This window comes from Nilaparvata lugens, chromosome 6 (genome assembly GCF_014356525.2).
Source record: "Nilaparvata lugens isolate BPH chromosome 6, ASM1435652v1, whole genome shotgun sequence".
Taxonomy (NCBI): domain Eukaryota; kingdom Metazoa; phylum Arthropoda; class Insecta; order Hemiptera; family Delphacidae; genus Nilaparvata; species Nilaparvata lugens.
In genome coordinates, this window is record NC_052509.1 from 39,799,282 (window position 1) to 39,814,122 (window position 14,841).

Consider the following 14,841-nt stretch of genomic DNA (forward strand, 5'->3'; position numbering starts at 1 on the left):
ATCATTCGGAACTCTCTACCTCCAATGATTACTGATTTATGATTTTTCAAAAATGAGTAACATTTAAAGTGAAAATCAATTCTGATGAATTTTAGTTTTTGATCAACAATATCTTCCGATTGTTACCATTAGGACGTATAATTCAAAATCCCTCTGGGCGTATTTTTGTGCTCTACAATCTGTGATGAGGTAGAGCGCTCTATTTCATATAGATTTCCAGATACATCTGACAATAATGCTCCTTGTATTGTGAAAAACTCCTAATTTTCAACTTCAACTATCATCACCAACTACATTGTCCCCACATTGATATTTCGCTAAATGATATAAGTTCATGAGATTATGTTCTATGAGAATCACCTGTTAGATTCACCTCATTTCAGTATTTCCTCGTGGAGAGGCGCGCATAAGGACACCTCAAGGATCAAAATTTCAAACACTTATAACTTTTGACACAATGCTCAGATTTCATTCCACTACACTTCATTCTTCTTGGCTCGTCAAGGGGTTCCAAAATCATGCATCATAAGTCAAATTTGGTCGAAAAATGGGAAAATTTTTGCTGAGTGTACTTAAACCCATATTCCAATACACAAAAAATGGTCGATTTCTAAATTCAAAGCTATGTATCTTGGTAAACCGTTATCATAAAAAAAACATTACTTGATCTTGAAATGTACAATAGAATCTTCATTTTCATTTGCTGTAAACTTTTTATGGAAAAGTATGTTCGTGAAGTAAGATTCGATTGTTAAAAAAGTCCGGAAATTGTAGATATTTTTCTCATAACGGCTTGGGCAGTTCTATGATAGGGATTCAAAATGGATTTTAAGCAACCGAGCTCGTAGAGGATGAATTTATCTACAATTTGGAATCAATTGTGAGTTTCTATGATGTATCAGACTCGATTTAGAAACTCTTGATTTACAGTAGAATCACAAAGAAATGTAAAAACTGAAATCGCCATTTTTAAAATCATCTATAACTTTCGAATGGTATTGGAATCGAAAATATTATTCATTGGAATGGGAAGAGGGAGAAAAGTTTCACATTCTCACTTTATTTAGAAATTTTATCAGAAGTATTTCACAAGATATGCAGCTTTGAATATAGAAATTGGCCATTTTTGGTGTATTTCTGTCCGATTACTGGATTTGGCAGAAATAGTTGAAAACTGGAAAATGAACCGAAAATACGAGGTTCTTGGGCCACTCTGTTTCTAGCACAATGATATTTTGCATGAAAAAATTGGTTCTGGACCTCTTTCATGTATCCAAATAATGTATTGAAAAATCAGAACTACATTATAAATTGCAAGCACACCCCCTTTTATTATGTCTTTATTGACTGGACTACGTATACATCATGTACTTTTAATACTCAACCATTGAATGTTGAGAATGAACGATAAAATGTATCCACAATAATAATTAAACTGATAAAAAAACAGAAATTGAACGATACTAAATTGATAACAAAACTTTGAAACTAGGAGGAGATCAAACATTTGTTCTTTGTTCAGTGTTGCCATAGCTTTCAGAGCGAACGGTCGTGCTTTTCGAGTTGCCTTATCTGTATGATAACTGTGATAGTTTGTTAAGCGTGCCATCTCGTACACGATCGTCAATTATTTTCCTGTGTTATTTAATTATTTCAGAATCAATTTTTTTGTTTGCCATGGCTGATGTTTGTTACAAGTGTGAATCGGATTTCAACAACTCGAAAGATATCCTTGAATGCTGTGGATGTAGGAATTTTTTCCATCCAACATGTACTAAAATTCGTACGTTAGAGAATTTTAGAAATCTCGGAGTGAAGAAATCAACTTGGAAGTGCGACGAATGTAATGAAAAATCTTCTTCAACAGACAGCAACGATCTTGAGTCTACTTTGATAAAAGCCTTCGAAAACACCCTCACTAAGGTATTTAATGTTAAACTCGAAGAGTTGCGTAAAATCATTACGACTCTTAATTCAACTGTTGAAATTTTGAAATCGTCATTGGAAACTGTTCGCGAAGAAAACAAATCAGTAAAAGAGCTGTGATTGAAGCAAATCAGTGTAAGAAGCTTGAATTTGAAAATATTAAACTTCGAAGAGACATTAATGAAATTCAGCAGTACACTCGTTTGAACAACTTGGAGATAGCAGGGATTCCGGAGACAAAAAATGAGAATGTGTACACAATCCTAGAATCTGTTGCTAGAGCGATTAATACTCCGTTCAAAAGAGACGATATCTCTGTTGCTCATAGGGTTCCTTCTTCTAAAAATAAGACAAAATCTATAATAGTTCGCTTCACGTCAAGAACTGCCAACATTAATTGGAAATGTGCGGCGAAAGCAAAAGGACACTTGAAAAATGGAGACTTGAACTGTAATCTTCCACCAGGTTATATCTATGTGAACGATCATCTCACTGCATACAACAAATTTCTACTGAATAAAGCTAGAGATCTTAAAAAGAACAATAAATTAGCATATGTCTGGGTGAGTGATGCAAAGATTCTCATTCGTAAACAACAAGACTCTCCGGTAAAACGTATCTAACGAAGATGACCTCAAACCATTTGAATAAATGTATTACTACACTTTATTTACTGGTTTCTATTATTTAAAGACTGATATATATCTAAATATGGCGATTTGTGTCATGAGATGACCGAGCTCTGTATTTTTTTTCTTTCATTAATAGTAATAGACTTTCTTATCTCCTTTAACTTTAACTTTCTCCTATTTTTTTCTCATAGTTAATTTTATTCCTTCTTAATTCTTTTTTAAATTTCTCCTTTATTACACGATTTTATATAGCTTATTTTTCGTTTTCATATTAATTTTTCCTTTTATTGTATGGTTCTTATAAATGACCCTGAAGAGCATATTTCTCTTGAGACTTACAATACTATTATAATAGAGGATATTTTTCAATCTCAGATTGAGTTGTTTGGTAGTAATGATAATCAATCTTACCTGAACATTATTCACGTAAACATAAGAAGTTTGCGAAAGAATTTTGATGAGCTGTCATACATTATCAGTAATTGTTCATTAGAGTTTCATATTATTATTCTCAGTGAGACTTGGATAGTTGAAGAGGATGATTTTAATTTTAATTTGAATGGTTATTCAGTGGTTAACAAGCCATGTAAAACAAATAAATGTGATGGAATTTGTGTCTTTTTCAAATGTAATTTTATAGTCGATAAGTTGGATTACGAAATAAAATAATCTAACTCAATTCTTTTGGATGTACAAGTGCCAGGTGCGAAGGATAAGATAACACTTATCGGTGTTTATAGGTCTCCTTCAACTAATGTAGATCATTTTCTCAATTGTTTGGATGATTGTTTGTATTCTATCAAAAATAAGCCCAATATAATTTTTGCCGGTGACTTGAATATACATCTGAATAAGTCTACGCTTGCGACTAATGAATATTTTGGAATTTTATCCTTGAATGGTTTAAAATCATACATAAACAAGCCTACTAGAGTTCAAAACGGTACTGAATCGATTATCGATCACATATTTTTAAAGAATTCCTCTTTCAATCTCGACAATGTATTAAGTTCAGTAATAAAAACAAACATCACTGATCACTTTTGTGTCAGCATCCACATTGATCTTTCAACTGACAAAATTGTAAGTAAAAATAATTCCTTCAATAAAATAGATTTCAATAATTTAATATTATCCATTGAAACTGAAAACTGGGATAACCTATTAGATGACAATTTACATGTGAATGAAGCAATGCAAATTTTAACTGACAAAATATCAAATCAAATTGAACTTGCAACAGTTACAGTAAAGATTCCGCATAAATTACAAACCCTTAAACCTTGGATTACGCGTGGTCTTGTACATTCGATTAAAAAACGGGACAAATTTTTTAAAACACTTTCAAAGCAGCCTTTCAATGACCGTTTAAGAAACGAGTATAAAAATTACAGAAATCTTCTTAATAAATTAATAAAACAGAATAAATGTGAGTATTATAAGAATAAAATTAATCTGAATATTAACAACTCTAAGAAAATCTGGGAAACTGTAAACGAATTGTTAGGTTGTAAAAAAAAAAAAATTTCCCATACTAAAAAAATTCCCAAAATACAAGCTGATACACTAAATCAACATTTTGCTCGCGTAGGAAAACTTTATGCTGAGAAATTGAATTCAAATAATCCCATTTCAACAACATGTAAGAATTTCAAGGACTCATGTGTGGAGCATTACAACTCTTTCTTCTTGACACCTACCGATGAAAATGAAATTACTGCTACAATAAACTAAACAATAACTCAGCTCCAGGAATTGACAATATTAGCAATATGATTTTAAAAACTATTTCACCACTTATTACAAAACCATTGAAGGTGATAATAAATCGATGTTTTGCGAGGGTTTTTTCCCTGATAGTTTAAAATTAATGGCAAATATCATACCCCTACATAAATCAGGTGATGCTTCTAATTCGTCAAATTATCGTCCAATCAGCTTGTTGAGTACTTTTTCCAAAATTATTGAAAAGCTAATAAAATACCGTTTAGTTAGCTATCTCCTAAAGCATAATATAATTCACAAAATTAAATTTGGGTTTCAGTCTAAAAAAAGTACAGTAGATGTAATATCTCTTCTAACACAGAAAATTTCAATAACAAAAATAAAACAATAGCCATATTTTAAGACCTAGCTAAAGCTTTTGACACTATTCCTCACTCAAAACTTCTGATAAAAATGGAAAAGTTGGGTATTCGAGGAATAGCCCTTGAATTATTTAAGAGCTATTTGAAAAATAGATTCCAAATGCTCAAAATTGATAATAAAACCAGCCTTGAACAACTCACTGATTACGGTCTTCCACAAGGAACAGTCTTGTCGCCGATTCTCTTCCTAATCTACATTAATGATCTTCTCAAGTTATAATTAAAAAATGGTGTTTCAATCGCCTCTGCTGATGACACTTCATTGATGATGTTATTCAGTGAAACGAATTGGGAGGATACTAAAAAAGCAGCAGAATCCGGACTTAAAATAGTAAAATCCTGGTTTGATGAGCATATATTAACATTGAACATAAAAAAAGTAATTTCATGTCTTTCTCCCCAAATTCTAAAGGCCAGCCGGAAGGTTTGGATTTCATTAAAATCCATAATGTAAATTGCAACGATTCTGATTGGATGAATTGTACATGCTCAAAGCTTAATAGAGAACATCATGTTAAATATTTGGATGTAATGATTGATCAACATTTGTGTTGGGATGTTCACATCAATGATACATGTAACAAATTCAGATATTGTATAAGTAAATTTCGTAATATCAGCCAAGTTATTAATAGAAAAATCTCAAAATGCCTACATTCAATCATTTCTGCAATATGGAATAACAATTTGGGGTGGAACATACTCAAACCACTTGGAAAAACTTTTTGTAATTCAAAAACACCTTTTAAGAACTATATTGGGAAAACCCAGACTCTATCCAAGTGAGTACCTGTTTAGTGAGCTAGATGTTTTAACTGTCAGGCAGCTTTACATAAAAAATTTAATCATCTACATAAATAAACATATGAATCTTTTCAACCTGCGTGTTTCACCGTATAACCTCCGTCCCTCATCTATTACTTTTCAAATTACAGATACTATTTTATCAATTTGTAGAAAACAATTTTTATATCAGGTATCAAAGCTCATCAATGTTATTCCTAACCATTTTATCACTAGTAAATTAAATAGAAAACTGCTAATTGAAATTCATACATGGATAATCTCGAACAATGTAATTTTGGCAATGTAATTTCCTCATAGCTTAGTATAAAGACTTCTCATTTTTTTATGTAATTTTCAACTATTCTTTACTTTCCCCTATGCCTTCACTCTGCTCTTTCTCTTCCCTTCCTCACTCACTTTTTCTTTTCCCTATTTCTTAATAATATCCCATTATTTTCTTGTACTGTTAAGCATTTGCCTCTGCCTCTCCTCGAACCTTGCAGGGACTTCCCGTTTTTAATATAGTTATGTATAACCCTATTAATGGTATTTTTCTTTTTCATTTTATATTGTACTTTACTTTTTTCATTTATAACCATTTGTCATTGTAATTATGTTTTTGGGACAATAAAGATTTGATTCATTTGGTGGGTGTTTGAACAAATTCAATAGAATAGGGCTATTAAACTCTGTGGGAGTAGTATTGATGGAGTTAGTGCCAGTCTATAGTATAGGTTCAATATTGCTTAATATGACATACCGTACTCTTAATTACATATTCATCGGTTTGATCCTGTCACCGCAGCTTGAACTTCCTATGGCACCCTTTCATTTAATCAACGATTCATGTCTAAATAATAATGTATAGGTGGCCACCATATGTTTGTGTGTGTGTGTATCAACACATGTCGTTTTCCAGCCAGCTGAAGTGGGTTATGTCAACAATCAATGAATTACAATAATGAAACGTGCTCTAATGTGCAATTCATTTATTCAAGTCGATGATGGCTCTATAAAGGAATCAATTATGTAGTTCTCAATAATTGTGGGTTGAGGTTAGTGTTTGAACAACTATATCAATGAATATAATATTGAGAATTATTTATCAATGTGAGTTGAGGATAGTGTTTGATATTAATGGGAATGAATTAATTATCTCCACTATTTTCAATGGCTTTTGTAGGACTCCTAGATTTGTCATATGTCAGTATTTTTCATATATATAAGCGAGTTTATTTTACAGCTCCAGCCTTTTCTCTCATCCCATCTGCCATTTATTGCGATTATTCCAGTCTCCCTGGACCAGATTTCTATTACTCATACACGTATACACCTGTTTGTTCCACAGTTCGGGCGGTCTACCTCTCCTTCTTTTTCCAGGTGGATCCCAATTCAGTATCTTTTTGGGCCACCTCTCATCTCTCATCCTCTGTGCATGTCCTAACCATACAAGGCGCTTCTTTTCAATCTGCTCCACTGTTGTGTCCAGTTTCCCTATTCTGTTCCTTATCTCCGTATTCCTCACTCGATCCATCCTGAAGCAGAACAACTCCGGCGCAAGAAATCCATTTCCACAGCATTTATTCTTTGAGTGTCTCGTTAATTCCCATGTTTCAGAGCCATAGAGCAATATACTCTGTACAACTGAATGATACATTTTTATTTTTGTGGGATTTGTAATATTTTTGGACCAAAGTATGGAATTTAATGTTTGTGTTGCGTATTTTTCAAATTACTGAAATTACGTCCCACAAATATGTTGTTTCTCTTTCGTAATACTCCTTCGACTTGAAAAATTGAAAACGGCTCTAACGATTTCCACGAAATAAATGGACACGTTTAGGATGGACACATTAAGCCGTCGGTCCCAGCTGCCTAAAAAGCAGTCGTTAGGTGATGTCAGAGGCCCTGAAATTGATCAGTTGCGACCTGAAAACACCAGACCTCAGCCAGCCAGGTCACTCGATATTATTATATTGAGTGGCCGTAGTCGAGTGGATAAGATGCTGGCTTTGTAATCCAAAGGCCCGGGTTCGAATCCCCAGCCCGGGCAAGATATTTTTCTCGGGCCACTCCCGTGTTTCGGATGAACTCGTTACCCATCGGTCATGGCTGCCTAAAAAAACAGTCGTTAGGTGATGTCAGAGGCCCTGAAATTGATCAGTTGAGACCTGAAAACTCTGACACCAGACCTGAGCCAGCCAGGTCACACGTCACACGATATTATTACTTTTATTCCATGAAATTTGGAACATAGTAGGTTTATGATATAAAAATTCGATTGCACTCATCCTTGGGAAAACTCGCTAAGGACATGAAAAGGATAATATTTATTCATCCCTGGAAAAACATATGATAATTTCGTCGTCTGTCGATAACGGAAAATGCGAGTGCCTGTGCAAGAATAGTATATAGCTATCCTTGGTGCCTGTGTGGGTGAGAGACAGAATTATGTTCAGCTGTTGAACTGTTGCAATCAATCAGCGGATCTCATGAGAAGTATTATCTGGCAATTACAGATAAACAGACTTGATCAACCTCATCTGATTTGTTGACATGACCAACGATATGATTTTATTCAAGATCCATTATTTTATATTCAAACTAGCCGTCAGGCTCGCTTCGCTCGCCGTATCCGTCTAGCCAGGGGGCTCCGCCCCCTGAACCCCCGGCTGGGTCGTCCAAGAGTGAGATCAGCAGAGGATAGGCATGATTGTTTTCTGACCAGGCCGGTAAAGTATTTTGCAATAAGATACTATAATTCTATTTGGATGAATGAAATACAAATAAGATATTATAAACTATTCCAATTCAATTTTCAGAGTATAATAGAATCCGACCTCTAACCTCATAGTACTGCGTTTGCCAGGAATCCTGGTGGATAATTTTGGAACTACTTGGGAAATACCATTGGTGCGGAACGTTTTTACAAATAGTTTATTATGAAACGGAATTAGTTTATGCTTCTAGAATTGAATAACATATTCTGAAATAAGATACTCTCATTTTATTTGGATGAATGAAATACAAATAGGATATTATAAACTATTCAGATTCGATTTTCAGAGTAGGATAGGACTTCTAACCTCAACTTCCGCAGTCGACGGTAACAAGCATTGTTGACATCCAGATTGTCCAAATTTCAAGTGTGCTAAAACAGCTGATCAAAAAACTTTTCATTTTGTGTTCGTTATTCAAGAATCAAAACATTCATAATAATATCATCTTATTGTCATTTGAAAGAATAAAAAATTATAAACTAAACCTCCCACATTAAAACATAATTGAACATTATCTTTTAGGTTATTCAGACAAATTGAAATCTACCCAAACCCAGCTTAAGTACTGAGTTTACCACTAAACCTGGTGGATAATTTTGGAACTGCTGTACTTGAAACTATTAAAAACAACCTATGTTTTCGACATGTTATTCATTATCTAAATTTGGGAACAAAATAGTTTTGGGCCATGACTGTTGTTCTTTCCCGATCATATTTATAATATGATTTGTAATTGTATCCACTGAAAATAGAAAAAATAAATATACTTGGACAATTTCCTGATATTCAGATTACCGTACCTCAGATTTGCTAGAGCTAGGACCTTTCAGTTTTGTGCCTAATAAACAATTATTCTCATATATATATTGTTTTTTTTTTGTGTGGCGAAAAATAGCGTTTGCACCACAGGCAAAAATGTGTTTCCGGCTCTCAATCTTTTCCAGTCCTCGGCCTACGGCCTCGGACTTGAAAACCGATTTCGAGCCGGAAAAGTCTCATTTTCGGCCCTAGGTGCGAAATATACTATTACAGCTTGCTATACGTCAGTTTATGAATTTCGGGGATGAGATATTCTGATTTTCCACAGACGCACTAGCTGACTCACTTCCATTATCCACCGACGACGAAAGTCTCAACTGTTTTTCTAAGGATGAATTATCCTTCTAATGTCTTTCAGCGAGTTTTCCTAGGGACGTGACCTAGTGCAATCGAATTTTTATATCATAAACCTACTATGTTCCAAATTTCGTGAAAATCGTTAGAGCCGTTTTCGAAATCCGTTGGACATAACCATATAAATATATACAGAAATATTGCTCGCTTAATATAATAAGATAAATTATGCTTTTAGACTCCAGAGCGAAGTTCGGTGCCCCGATATTTCCTGTTTTTATGTTTAGCCTATATGTTTGCACGTCATCGGATCTCGAAAATGGCTCTAACGATTCTCACAAAATTAGGAGCATAGAAGGTTTATTATATACAAATTCTATTGTACTGGGTCTCATCCCTGGGAAAACTCGCTGAAGGACATGAAAAGGCTCAGCAATTCATTCTTGGAAAAACAGCTGAAAATTTCGTCGTCTGTCAATAATGGAAGTGTGTGGGAGTGAGACAAAATTATGCCTCAGATGTTGAACTATTGCATTCAATCAGCTGATCTCATGAGAAGTATCTGACATGGAAAACTTATTTTTTTATTTAAATATGAAAAAAAATTCTAGAAAGCATTATTGTTAACTTCAGAAAGTCCAACATATTAACTAGATGTTACTAGTGTACATAATATATTAACAAATATTTTAGCAAACATAGTATATCATTCTAAATATTAGTCCAATCATAAATTATAATTTCATCTTTAGCTATGAATTTTCTATGCTTTTAAATTTAAAGTAGAGTAGAGATTAAACATTGAAGAGAAATACTAACAAATCTATTAAAAAGAAATGATGAAAACTGAAGGGATATAAAAAATACAAAAGGAAATAGCTAAAAAAGAAAGTTGGATCATAAGGTGAAGGAAGACGAGGTAGAATAGCTGGAGGAGAAATATGGGTAGCAAGACCAAGGAATAAGCAGAAGCGAAACGAGGGAAAAATAAGGACAATCGTTAGAAAATGCTAAAGTAGACGAGCAGAATAAGGCGTTTAGTAGAGAAGATAATGAGAAAGATCGTTCGGAAAAGCAAAATAAAATTGAGAACTATAGAGTTTAAGGAGAAGGATCATAAGAAGAAGCGACACGAGGGAAGAAACACAAGGATATTTTGGAGAAGCAAGAGGAGAAGGAAAAAGATCATGGTGTGAAGCAAGAGGAATAGAATGACTAGCGAAAGGATGAGGATGATAAGGTGAAGCATGAGGGAGGAGTGAGGAGTAGTGAGGATTGTGGTGGGGTGATCGGTGAGCGCAGTCTCGGTGCGACAGGCGAGCGAGCGAGCGGGCCAAGTGGTAGGAGGCAGAGCAGAGCAGAGCAGAGGCTAGCTGTTGTTGAGCCTGGCTGTGAGTGAGTCAGTGAGTAGTCCTGTGTCAGCTGCTGCTAGGATGATGCATGCGACTTGATGTGAGCGATGTGCTTTGATTGGAATTGGAGTGTGCTTAGTGGTTAGGATGCAGCGACAGTGCGGCCTGTGTTCGGCCCTTGCCGAGGTGTTCCGCAGGGTCATGTGTATCGGTGCTAGTCGCCGCGGGTCGGCCGACTCCTATTATCAGGAGTTGCCGCCGCCTCAACCTGTGGCCACACACGCGCAACCGGTAAGTCACCACCCCCACCCCCACCATCCATCCAATGTCCATAACTATTATTGTAGTTCATTCCCGGTATCAATCAGCGATCCTCAAATAAAATGCTCTACTTTCCAATCCATACCTTTGTCGCTCGGGATAGGAAGCGATAAACGCCATTCTAAGTTATCATGTAGCTATTGGCATGTCAATGACTGATCAGGTGTTATGATATGTTAGTGTGATGTGATGGAGAATCCGTTACAAGGTTGTTGAAAAAGTCCTTGAAGGATGCCGAAAAGTTCGTAAAAGGTTGTTGAAGAAAAAGAAAAATCAGGAGAAGAACAGTTCCTGAATTGAATATTGCAAAAAGTATCAGCGGCTGCTGGAGAATTTGTGATAAGGTTGGATGATATTATAACCAACCAAGGTTGTAAAGAAAGAGGAAAGAGAAAGAGGTCGTAAGGAATATAATGGAAAATTCGAATATAAATAGAAATAGGCCGATGACATATTATAACCAAATCAATAATTTATTAAGTTAGATTTCCTAGTAAATTACTTCCTAATCTGAATCAGGTGTTATGGGTGTTCTCAGGTGTATCATCTGGTGTCTGGGGTGAGGTCAGTGTTAGCAGAATAGGACTTCTGTAAATTAATTGTTGTGAGAGTAGTCTACCCAGGTTAAAAACATGACTTCAATTGCAGGTCGACTTCTTCCAACTGGAATCCAGTATGCTTGTAATGTAATGCGAATATTTTTTAGGATTGGAATGACTTGAAGAAAACAATTACGATTGTCTTATAAAAATATCAATATTAAAAATATAATTTCAGATTGAATACAAAAGTTATCAAAGGATTCCAAAAATTATGTAATGAGAAATATGCTTTAATCAAAATAGAAATATTTATCTTGATAATTTTGGTAATTATTATCTACAAAATTAATTTGCAACTTACAACTATCACCAATCAAATCTAATGCAACATTATATTGCATGAACCGCAGGCTGCAGGCTGCTTTAGTGCTATACTTACAAATTTATCTTCGAAGTTATTGAGCAACTTGCAAGATTTATTGCAAACAAGAAGTCGGAGGCTACACATACATACTCTACTCCTTATCAATACTTTTTTAGAAAGTTCCGTTGCGAGAAGTAGCCTAGTAGTATCTGCGAATTTTGTCATTGATTGCTTCAAGCATTTAGGTCACTACTTATCGTTATAGCCTACAAAGTCGGCGATCAGAAAAAATGAGAATATTATTGATAAGATAGATTCGCGTTTGTATTAACGTAACGAAGCATGACTCACATATTATCAACAATCAAGAATAAGAATATTATCATTAAAAATAATTGTTCTGAATAGAACGCCATCGAATAGCCAATACCTAAACAATGAATACTTACTAGCCAGTAAAACTTAAAAATTCATGGTATGTCTTTACTCCAAGAATTGAAGTTTGCGATAAGATCTACTTTGCATTGACTCATTTAAATTATTATACAGGGTGGGTGAAAAGTCCGAGAACGGCTTAATATCTCATACACAAAGATAATTTGACAATGGGTGTGATTGGGGATCCTACTCAAATTGAAAAAAACTAGCCTACTTTACTATGACTTTGAAAATCTGGTCCGCCATCTGGATCCGCCATTTTTAATGCAACTTTATTTTTTTAAATAGGAAGGTGGTCATGCGATTCGGAATTTCAAGAAAAAATGAATGGTGAAAACCGCACATCGATATCGCAAACCGTTTAGAAGATATTCACATTATCAATCAGTACCACGTAAATCAGAAATGAAATACATGAGTGGTATTGATTAATAATGTGAATATCTTCTAAACGGTTTGAGATATCAATGTGCGGTTTTCGCCATTCATTTTTTCTTGAAATTCCGTATCGAAATCATGCATCGCATGACCACCTTCCTATTTAAAAAATAGAGTTGCATTAAAAATGGTGGATCCAAGATGTTGGAACGGATTTCTAAGGTCATTGTAAAGTAGTTTTTTCAATTTGAGTAGGATCCCCAATCACACCCACCGTCAAATTACCTTTGTGTATGAGATATTAAGCCGTTCTCGGACTTTTCACCCACTCTGTATACTCAAGTAATCTCTCACAAGTTTGAATTATATTTCTTTCTCATTCTCTGGATGATTCACTCTAGATACTTCTACTCGATCTCTTGTTCCACTCGTGAAAATTTCAAATGAACAGTGATTGTGCCATCAAAACAATAACACCAACTGCGCTTAGTTGACATAACACACTTTGCTGCGAATACATTTTTACTTCAGCGTCAAACACCTGTCACACTCCCATCACTACAATACAATATACTGTATCATATTATTATCATTATTTATATAGGCCAATGCAGAAATTTATATAGAATAAAAACTGGGCCACATTCTACCGGGTGCAATAAATAATATGAAATTGAATGACCCAACTTTACAACCCTGATTATTACTAGGCCTAATAGTTTGCACTTTTATTCTGAAAACAAGATGATGAAAATAAAGTGATAGTTTTTGCAAAACTCAATCTAGAAAGATATTCCATTTATTCACTGAAGGCGCAGTGCATTTTCTAAATCTAACAACCCTTGTTTCAATTGGATATGAGGCTTATTTCATCTTATGAGACACAATTCTGAGAAACTGGAGTAATCTACTTCAGGGACTTCTCCAAGGTTTTATACCGTTGTTGACAATCTCAGATTACGTAATGTTATGGTGATTCAAAATTTCACAGCTCCTTAGTCACATTAATTCTATAAATATAATATTATGATAGCCTACTACCACTACTCACATCACTAAGGATAACTAATTACTCTCTGTAAATCGTAATTTCGACTCATACCTACTCTCTAAATCCTGCGTATTGAAAGATTTTAATATCGTATAGAACATTTTTTTAATTCATAGATCGAGCTTCATACGCATTTTTAAACGTCGAACTGCTTTAAAACATGTTTCAGTTATCGACAAATGAATTGAACAAAAGATATAGAATAATACTATCTATTCAATATAAGTCTTTATCATAATCATATTAATTAATGTTCCCGAAGCAGTCTCTGTTCGTCAAATAAAATCCATCCTATCTTTTACTTTCCTACTTTTTCTTTATGTGTTAATCATATGGTAATTGATAAATAATCAATCCAATTCTTCAAAATCCTCCCTCTTCAATCTTTCAAAATAAAATAAAACTTTCTCTTTTTGGATTACTATTGATCTTATTCCCACAGTTCACTGAATAATACATAGAGAATATAAGTGCATAAATGATTTAAATAAATTTGATCTCGACCTGAAGTTATTATTCAAGACTTGTTTACTCAACATTTATTGAAACACAGTTTTTCTAGATCACAGAGAATAAAAAAATCAAGTTTTGTTTGAATGAAATTGAAAATACTCCCTGTCATTCCTTCTATCCTCTCCTAATGGTGGTGTTCTTCTCTCTCCCTTTACTAAGTAAGCATAGTTTTTCCTTTACGTGCTAATCGGTATATAGGCGGGTCGTGAAAACTATAACGTAAGCTACTATTGAATGTGATAATTTGCCAGGAAATAGGTTAGAGGAGATATAAATCTGGGTCTCTTATCAGTGGAAGCAAGTGGGTTAGAGTTAGAACTAAGAAATGTTGAAGGTTACTGCTGTTTCATGTTCAGTACATGATTGTTAGTGACCAAAACTCCATCGTTCGATGTGAATGCTCAAAGCACATGAACTCTTACTCCAACATGTAAATATTACGAACTACTATTAGAATACTACGAATTACAATTCAACCTACTACATGATTCGTGACAA

General features: G+C 34.3%; 1 protein-coding gene across 11 annotated transcripts in view; it reads left to right on the plus strand.

Annotated features, from left to right (window-relative positions):
* The window catches only part of LOC111045382 (high affinity cAMP-specific 3',5'-cyclic phosphodiesterase 7A), a 319,448-nt gene that overhangs the window by 125,857 nt on the left and 178,750 nt on the right, over nucleotides 1-14,841 (plus strand). Inside the window, exon 1 of one of the 11 annotated variants that reach the window (XM_039430774.1) lies at nucleotides 10,703-11,027. The exons of 9 other annotated variants lie outside the window; for them this stretch is intronic. In XM_039430774.1, coding sequence (XP_039286708.1) covers nucleotides 10,884-11,027 — 144 coding nt within the window. In that variant the 5' untranslated portion in view covers nucleotides 10,703-10,883. Of the gene's footprint in view, nucleotides 1-10,702; nucleotides 11,028-14,841 lie in introns of those variants that run through there. One more of the 11 variants, XM_039430775.1, reaches the window with a different exon arrangement.